This window comes from Xiphophorus hellerii, chromosome 17, assembly GCF_003331165.1.
Source record: "Xiphophorus hellerii strain 12219 chromosome 17, Xiphophorus_hellerii-4.1, whole genome shotgun sequence".
NCBI classification, from domain to species: domain Eukaryota; kingdom Metazoa; phylum Chordata; class Actinopteri; order Cyprinodontiformes; family Poeciliidae; genus Xiphophorus; species Xiphophorus hellerii.
Window position 1 is genome coordinate 11625441 of NC_045688.1, and position 9525 is coordinate 11634965.

Here is a 9525-nt window from a genome sequence, read left to right on the forward strand (position 1 = left end):
TGTTTGAAGCTCTTCCAGCTGCCCTAATGTTCCCTATTGCATTCTGTACTTTGGATAACTTGAATAATTTAAGTTAAACTAATAATGCTGACAAAATGTAATATATTGAGGACGTAGTATTTTACTCTGCAACATCTGGTCAGCGGTTGCTTTCTGAAGCCATTTAAAAGTTTCTTTGGCATTGTTTTATGATAACTATTCCATCTTCTGATTCCCATTGTGAAACACTCTAAACTTCTCCAGTGATCCTTCCTTTAAATTATGTGAAGCTTGCCAGTACCTTGTGGTAAAAGACATTCTCACTCCATGATTTAGCTTTCCTAATTTAAGTGGAGTCGTTTTAATGTCATTGTTCTGTCAGTGCTTTTTTTTTTTTTTTTTTTTTTTTTTTACTGCAGAAAAAAAGTTGAGCTTGATTAATGTGGGATTTGATTCTCTGTTTAAGTTGTAATATGAATTAAACCACATAAAAATGAAACGCAGTAGAGCAGTCAATGTAAAAATGAACGGTGTAAAAACGGAAAATAATGGAAAATCTACTGGAAAATTTTTCTTTGTCGGTTTAAAATAAAAATATTACGGAATCAGTCAAAATGACGAACCACAATAAAAGTTGGTGGGAAAAAAAAGTAATCCATTGCCTTTTAAGTTGCAGTCAATACTTCACAGATTTAGTATAAAGTTATAAAAATCTTTTTATTTCATTTTTTTTTTAAATAACTTTTTGTCTTACAGCGCATATTTGGCGTGTGTATGTGTTTGCCGTCATCGTTTATATGAAAAATAAATAAATAACGCAAACACGCTCCCTTTAAGAAACGTCACATGACTGTCACGTGGTACGGAAGTAGACCTGGATTGTGTCACGGCGTGGCCGTGTTTACAAACTGCTGGTTTACACGGTGCTTGCGGCACCCTTCCGTAAACAAATAGTGGAATGATTTAAATAAAGTCATGATACATTTACAGTTTAATTTGAAGAGGGTCAGATAAGCTGCACAGTCCTTTGTTTTTAGGGAATGACGGAGTCACCAGTAAAGGTAGGTCTGATTTCTTTGTTAAGATAATTCTAGATGTTAAGTGTACCGCAATTTATGATGCTTATCAATGCAATTTTGTCCGATTGGTCCATCAAGTTATTAGAAATAGCATAGTCACTAAAAGCAAAAAACTAATATTTTTGATCTTGAATATTTTTGTGCTTTTTTAAAAGTTCTTTTCATATGAATCGTGCAATGAATTTTTGAGTATAAAAGTAATTTCTGTGTTATAATCCTGATAGTTGTTTTATGATCAATAACTAAATGTGTGTTGTTGTGGGGTTTTTTTAAGGTGACAATGAAGGGCGATGAGCCTGTAAATGTTCCTGCATACTTCATCTCAAAACATGAAGGCTTCGTTGGAAGCATCAAAACCTTCATTGAGGACTTTGTTGTCACCGAGATCGACATTAATGGACAGAAGGTCAAAACAGCACAAGCCGTGCAGACAGCCGGCTGCACCTCCTCAGAGGAAAACCAGGCAAACACAGAGTTAAAGGAGAATCTTTACTGTTCTGGCTCGCAAGACGCTGATGTCTCATCAGACTGGGGGGCGGGTTCAGACACCCCACTTCCTGCTTTGGGAAGCTTTGATTTAGATGTTATTTTAGGCCCGTCTGTGAGTGAAGATCTGGAGCAGTTTGTGATGACCCTAAGAGAAAAACGGCCATCCGGTCCTGAGCTCTCTCTGGGCTCCTTCTCCGACAAACACCAGAGAGCCAACGTCCACCGAGCCGTCCGGCACCGCTTCCCCTTCCTCTTGACCGTCACCATCCAGCCCGAGATCAGGGTGAGGGAAGACCCCGACTACAGGGAGCTGGCCCGACTGGTCAGAGAAGAGGAAGCGGAGGACTTCTTCAGGTTCATCGATGCCAAGGTGCGGGGGTCGTCTTACACTTTTGGGCCGGACGACAGCAAGGAGCACAGGACTGCAGTGCACCACTTTCTGAACAGGAGGTTCGGGAAACTGGTGGAGACAAAAAGCTTCTGCAGCCAAGGAAGGACGTCGATCTCGGTGAGACTGAGAGAGCACGGCAAGCCGAAGAAGAGGACAGCGGAAGAACGCAAGGAAGAAGACATTTATACTGGTAAGGTCCAGCTTTTGGGCCTCATCTACACATTGTCATCAGCGTCGAGGTCGGGATTATTCTTAATTTGAGCTCGCTTTATTCACCCTTGCGCCACAGTGCCTCTGAAAACAAGCTTTAACACGGGCTGTGGAATCTTTCACATTGAGAAGCTGCATGCCGTATTTTAAGTCTACGAAGCATAGAGTATTGCTCCAGCATATCGGTAGTTGGTTGAAATATTCCACTAATATGCCACACAGCTTTCACCCTGTGTAAGGAGAACCTGGAGACACTGGAAGCCATCAGCTACATGGCAGCTACTCTCGGGGTCCTGCCGTCAGACTTCACCTACGCCGGCATCAAGGACAAAAGAGCCGTCACCTACCAGTCCATGGTGGTCAAGAAGGTCTCGCCACAACGGTACTGCAGTGTCGCCTCTACAAATCAAGAGACTACTGGAACATCTTTCTGTGTCGGCTGCTTCATATGTAATTGGTTTTTTTCCCCTCTAGGTTGAAAGAGAAAGTAGCAGAATTTGAGAAGAGAGGGATGCGTCTCTCTCAGATCCGCTCGGTCAACGAGCCCCTGAAGCTGGGACGGCTGCGGGGGAACCACTTTGACCTGGTGGTCCGCAAACTCAGACCACACGGAGCCTCCGACGGACACCTCTCTGGCGCCGACGGGGACACTCGCCTGGCGGCTCTCGTGAAGGAAGCCGTGGAGAACGTGAAGGTCTTTTAGCTTAAATCTTGCTATCGTTTACACAAGTGTATTGTACAAAGAGTATGTTGGGACGGTTTTATGAGTAAAAGCAAACACTGTTGCAAAGTAAGAAGTATGATCAACAAAACCTTTTCAAATAAAATGTTTTTGAAGTTACAGTACAGACCAAAAGTTTGGACACACCTTTTAATTCAATGAGTTTCCTTTATTTTCATGACTATTGTAGATTCACACTGAAGGCATCAAAACTATGAATAACACATGTGGAAATAAGCACTAAACAAAAAAGTGTAAAACAACTGAAAATACCCCTTATATTCTAGTTTCTTCAAAGTAGCAACCTTTTGCTGTGATTACTGCTTTGCACACACTCTGCATTTTCTTGATGAGCTTCAACAGGTAGTCACCTGAAATGGTTTTCACTTCATAGGTGTGCCCTGTCAGGTTAATAAGTGGGATTTCTTGCCTTATAAATAGTCATGAAAATAAAGAAAACCCATTGAATTAGAAAGGTGTGTCCAAACTTTTGGTCTGTAATGTATGTCTGGGGAAAATTTGCGATGCTAAAAACCCGTTTTCATGTTACGTACTAGAGCAGCCAGCTGTCATAGGCGGCTGCACTTGCTACTGCCATATTCATGTTTATTGCGTCTCTCTGCAGAGGAGAGGTTTTGTCAACTACTATGGGCCACAGCGGTTTGGAAGCGGACAAAGCGTCTTGTCAGATCGAGTAGGATTGGCTCTGCTGAAAGAGGATATGGTAAGACACTTTAGTGAAAATGATCCGTGACTATACATCGGTCCATTAAAACAAACTGTATATCAGAGTTTATATTTAGTGTTGGCATTGTATTAATTTTAATTTGTTTTTTGTCATTTGTAGTACTTTTCATGTTGTCATTATCATCTCTTTATTATCAGTTCTGTTTCTTCTTGAGATTTTATTTTGTATTTTAATTATTCTTTTCATTTTCATTACAACATTACAGGAAACAAAATACGACTTCATTATTACTGTACATATATATTTCATGGTTTTTTTTTTTTGTCTTTACATATTACTGCTTGTCATGAGTGCAGAATGTATGTGTAAGTGTTGTAACCTGCAAGCAAAGTACAGAACAAAAAGTGGCCACATGCATGTGAAGAAGAGCAGAGACAAATTAGCGAATAGTCGGATTTTAAACCCCTGAGGACAAAGGGCTCCTCAGTAGTTCCGCATCACAGTCATCTGTAGCAGAACAAATAATAATTTAAAAAATCCCTAACTACTTTTTTGCATTTTTTGTCTTTTATTTCAGGTCAGCGCTGTACGTCTGTTCTTCTCTCCAGAGGACAGCGATGATCCTCACAGCCTCGCGAAGAGACACTTCCTTCAAACAGATAACCCTAAGGAATCTTTGGCACTCATGCCGCTGTCCAAGCCCAGGGAGAGGCTGATGCTCCGCGCCCTGAATCGCTACGGTACCGGCCCAGATGGTTGTGTCCAGGCGTGGCTCAGCCTGCCGCACAGCATAAGGGTTTTCTATCCTCACGCCTACTGTAGCAGGTTAGCTTCAGGCAAAACTACAACTCCGAAACGCGGGAATCCTTTTGGTGGTGTTCAGCAGTTCCATGTTTGTGGTCATCAGGGTGTGGAACGACGCGGCGGCACACAGGCTCTCCGCTATGGGTCTCGGTGTCAGACAAGGAGACCTGGTGTGGACGCAAACAGGACAAAACAGAACCGAGGACGCCGGAGAGATCATTTCTCCCCAAGTAAGATCAGAAATTGAGCAGAAACAACAACTTAAACGGACGTTTTGAAAGATCTCTCATTAATTCCCAACAGTAAAAGACTTTCTTGAACCTTAACTGCTTTCAGCTGATCAAGTGTTCCTTCTATCTGACTCTTTTTATGTCAGACGTTATAAGTTGTTTTCTGCAAATAAAACACAAAACAAATGACGACATTGGAGGTTTTTCAACCCTTCCATAGATTCATCTTAAATACTTCTCTTGCTGTTATGACCTTTTGCCTCTTCAGATCCACGTGGTGACGCGTGAAGAGGAGCAAGCGGGAGTTTACACATTAGAACAAGTATGTCGTTTCCTGAGCTATACTTTTTACTTTTACGCACACATGCGATAATCAAGCTGTCTTTATTACACCATCAATATTTTGTCATCCTCTCAGGTGTTATTGCCAATGCCAGGGAACTCTGTAAAATATCCAGAAAACGCAATGAGAGCCTGGTACCAGGAGAGACTGGCAGGAGACGGGCTGGCTGAAAGCCGCTTCAGAGTCAGCAGCCTCAAACTGAACCTGCCGGGCTGCTACCGCCCCCTGCTGGCCATCCCACACAACCTCAGCTACCAGCTGCACAGAGCAGCCTGCAGCCACGGCGCAAAGAAGCAGGAATCGGACCCGGGGTCTCTCACACTCAGCTTGAACTTTGACCTGGACTCCTCCTGTTACGCCACCATCTGCCTCCGAGAGATCATGAAGTGTGAGACTTGATAGCAAAATACAGAAATTGTTGGATTTTATTTCTACTGTTATCGTCGGTGATGTTGTGTTGATGAACATGAGCATGAGTTATGAACAAAACATAAGTTTGATAGTTTACGCTGACGAGACGAGGCCGACAAACATGAACTCGTTACTATGTAAAAATGTTCAAATTTGTCCTTTGTGCTGTTATTAAAATTAAATCCGTTCATAATTTTTCTTTTAACTCTGTATACATTTATTTGTGAAATTACAAGTGTTTTCTTACGTTGACATGAAGTACCTTGTACAGTAGCGTTTTAATGCCCACAGTAACATATGAATTTGTTATGAAAAGTATAATCTGCATAACTGTACTGTTAACTCTCTAGTAAATAATGCACAGCGCATGGTAAAAAGAGATTTTTCATTTATCACCAACTTAGTTCTTTTCCTTTGTTTTGAGTACAATTGTCAAACCCAGGTAATAAATTCTTTCCAGTCTTTTGTCAAAACCTAAATGGGGATTTTTCTCTTGCTGTATCCAAATACCACGCGTTTTGTCTTAATAAACTTTTACTTTTTTTTTTTTTGCCTTTGAGACAGAAACAAGAATATCAAAGGTATTTAACTTTTCGATGTACTAAACCGCTTACAAGCAGAAACCTCAAAAGTTAATTGAAAACAGCAATTACATAGACAGTTTCAAAATCATATATATATATATATATATATATTGTCAAGAGAAGTGGAGTTTTGATGACTACACTGAGCCCTCTGTGACAACTGAGGATGAAGAATCTGCATCTTCACATCCCAGACGAACCTCTTCTCTTTCCAGGGGATGAGGACGGCGAACTGCAGGAGGGTGATGGACTCCCAGCATGTGAAAGGTCTGACCTCGTGGAGGGGGTGTCAAGAAAATCCGAGCTCATCCCACTTCCCCATGCTGGAGATTTTAGTTTAACAGTAATAATAAATAAAGTTATCTTTAAAATGAATCACTCAAGTGACTTCTAGGCCCAACAGTAGACTTAGGTGTCAATAAAATAAATCTGGTTGTGTGTGTTGTTTTTGTCTCCAGCAAACTTTGCTTTAATTCTACTTTTTTCTATCTAATCATAAGAAATCATAGTCAGACAGAGAGAGTCATGAAACAGGAAAAGCAGGTTTCCTGGAAAAAGAGGAAGTTTCCAGCCTGCAGATTTATAAAAATAGCTGAGACTATTCCTTATTTTAAAGCATGAAAGTTTTAAAGAATGAAATCTAAACATTATTAGTAATTTGATAAGATTCAAAGTAAAATACTTATATTAATATTGGTTTACTTGTAATAATATTTACACTTACATTTGTGGGAACACTTACAAGAAAAACAAGTAACTGTAACTTTGGTATCAAATAATTAGAATCATGGATTATTCTTGGTTTCTTTTCAGAAAACATCTGTAATAACTCACATTAGGATTATAATGCGAGTAATTAATAAGTTATGGTTATAAAATTATAAATGAATGCTAAATCAGAGAAGCTGAAGAAAATAAATGTGATATAAGTTATGGTTATAAAATTATAAATGAATGCTAAATCAGAGAAGCTAAAGAAAATAAATGTGATAAATGTGATTTTGACATTGAACTTAAAAGGTGTAACTGCAATTAAACATCACTGATATGTTGGAGGTAGATGGTAGGTGAAAGGTGAAAGGAAGGGAAAAAGGGGAACTAACAGGAGAGCAGAGATGATCAACGCCTTATTTAGGTAAAAGGTTGTGCAGGCAATGGACAGGAGGTTGAGCAACTCTGAGACATTAGCACAGACATCAGGACATAATGTCTGAAGGACAGTGATGGATGTGAGGTCATCTGTCTAAGCAGACAGCCAATGAAAACGCACCAAAAGGGTGGATAAACCCTATAAAAGGTAGGTGCAAAAGAGGAACCTTTCGTTGGATCCTCCGGGCAGCTTCGAGCCAAGAGATGGACAAAGAACTCTGCAGCTGAAGAAGAGCCGGGGCCACAGAGCCGAAGACTGTCCTTCTCATGGAGACCAACCCGTCAGGCCCGCAACCCGTGGCTTCGAATCGCACTTCTCTCATCAGCTGGGTTCAGACCCCAAAGACAAAGATGAAGACAAAGGCAAAGACAAAGAAGAAGAACTGGTGCCTTTTTTCCTGCCAGCACCAAGTCCTGTGTGACCTCACCATCCATGCGGAGAAGAAGATCATCAGACCTACAGAGATTCCTGCCTTCGCCGATCAACATCTTCCTCCTGCTGCAGCACCTTCTTCATCATCAAGCCAGGTCTGGGGTTCGAAACGTCAAACTCCGTCCGTCTCTCTCAAAGGTTCCTTTTTTTTTAGTTCTTAGTATCAGCAGTAGGGAAAGACAGACTAGATGATTGATTTTACTTATTTGATTATTTCTGCTACTGAATTAAGCTGTACTGACCCTTGCAAAAATGCCTTACTAATAAAATATTTAGCATAAAGAAAATCTAAAAGATGTTGTGGACATTCAGTTAATGAGTCACCTTAAAGTTCTTTGATGGTTGTAAAATAGCTGTGATGTTTGATTCTGGAGAGGAAAAAGTTTAAAATGTTTTTAGGTTGCTGGTAGCCCAAATTTAAAACGTCATCCTTGGGACTCGCCCGAGTCACTAAAACCTACCTGGTTCAATAACAAATGCAAGTTGTAAAATAGAGAACGAGCGACCGTTAACAGGTGTGCTCTGTGAAACTAGTTGGCTGTAGGCTGCTCAGTCTGGCTAATTCACAGGGGGAAGAAGGGTGGGACACCTGGATGTAGGCCGTCAGAAAACCAGGCGAATCGTTTCTCGAAACCAGCTTAAACAGAGTTTACTTCAGTCCTGGACAGGGTAAATCCCGGCAGATTTAGGAAACTCAATTAACCCGTTAGAAGGAGAGCTGGTAGCACATCTCCCCTCTCAGAAGAGGAAGTAGAGAGTGAGACAGTAGAGACAGAAGGGGGGGGGGGGGGGGGGGGGGGGGGGGGGGGGGGGGGTGTTGCGCAACAACAATATATATATATATAAATGCCCTCTAGATGGCAACAGAAGACGTATTTTCAGCCACATGACGAGTCTTCCGTATTGCTTTTGTCATAAGCTCCGCACCCTCACGACATAAAACAGCCCTTGTCTCACATTTTTCGCAATTAGTGGGCAGCAACTACGGCGTCACGTGGTTTAATTACCCTACAGAAACGCTCTATTGACTGCGGATGGAATATCTCTCGTACGTCAATCTGCAAATACCTTATAAGGACCTGTTTTTTTTTTTGTTTTGTTTTTTTAAAGCTTTTAAAATGTCACGTTATCATAACGAGATGTGCATTAGGGCAGGGGGTGTTTCAGGTTGAGGTTGGTTCTGACACGCAGCCTGTCATCACGCTAAAAGCGCAGCTTGATGAAGTACCTGCCTTTAAGCTAAACTGTCTGTCAGAGAGACACATTAGCCATAATTAGTTCCTTCACATGTTCACGTTTGATTGAAAAAAACAGAAAAGGGAATTTAGAAATAACCATATCTGGAAAAAAAAAATACAAAACTGTTATATTTCAAGTGGATTCCTAACCTTGAAACTTTTTCCCAGCACAAAACTTCTAAAAACAAAGACACAGCAAACAAAAAACATGATCATATGAGGGTTGAATGTGGTGGGTGCACATTACATACAGCACATTATAAGCACCGTGAAACACGTGTTGGGGCAATTTCATGCTCTTGGGACGCTTTTCTTCAGCCAACACGTGGACGTTTGTCAGAGTTGATGGAAAGTAAACTAAAGTTACAAACATGGCAACCTTGAAGAAAGTCTGAAATAGGCTGCTAAAGAAATCAAAACTGGTTTGGAGGTTCGCCTTCCAGCCGGATAATAATGCATAATGTCCATTCAGAGCTACAATGAATGGCTTACGTCACGTTCAAAGACATAACTGTTCACAGACCAGGCCAAAATCCAACTAACACTCTCATAAACATTGTTATTCACAGACACAATCCACCCGCTTTGCCTCAGCTTGAGCTATTTTGCAAACAAGACTTGGCAAAAATGTTGACAGCCATGAAAATTTTAGCTGTAATTACAGTAAAATGCTCTTCAGCACAGTATTGCCACAGTTTTCTGATTCTGTATTGTTTGAAATAAAATCAAAATGTTTTCCTTCTACTCCAGCTATGTGCTGATTTGTGTCGTTCCCC

General features: G+C 41.0%; 1 protein-coding gene across 1 annotated transcript; it reads left to right on the plus strand.

Moving 5' to 3' along the window:
* The first annotated feature begins 740 nt into the window (after window positions 1–740).
* LOC116737053 (pseudouridylate synthase 7 homolog-like protein) lies at window positions 741–5824 on the plus strand. The gene is made up of 9 exons (XM_032590007.1): window positions 741–1040; window positions 1333–2128; window positions 2371–2530; window positions 2623–2842; window positions 3495–3593; window positions 4135–4382; window positions 4465–4591; window positions 4860–4913; window positions 5010–5824. The coding sequence occupies exons 1-9, from the start codon at window positions 1020–1022 to the stop codon at window positions 5331–5333; spliced, it is 2049 nt and encodes a 682-aa protein (XP_032445898.1). The 5' UTR covers window positions 741–1019; the 3' UTR covers window positions 5334–5824.
* Window positions 5825–9525: the final 3701 nt, after the last annotated feature.

Coding starts and splice junctions, on each gene's coding strand:
- LOC116737053 (XM_032590007.1), top strand. CDS start 1,020: ATGACGGAGTCACCAGTAAAG. Junction 1,041..1,332: donor TGACGGAGTCACCAGTAAAG/GTAGGTCTGATT, acceptor GGTTTTTTTAAG/GTGACAATGAAGGGCGATGA. Junction 2,843..3,494: donor AAGCCGTGGAGAACGTGAAG/GTCTTTTAGCTT, acceptor GTCTCTCTGCAG/AGGAGAGGTTTTGTCAACTA.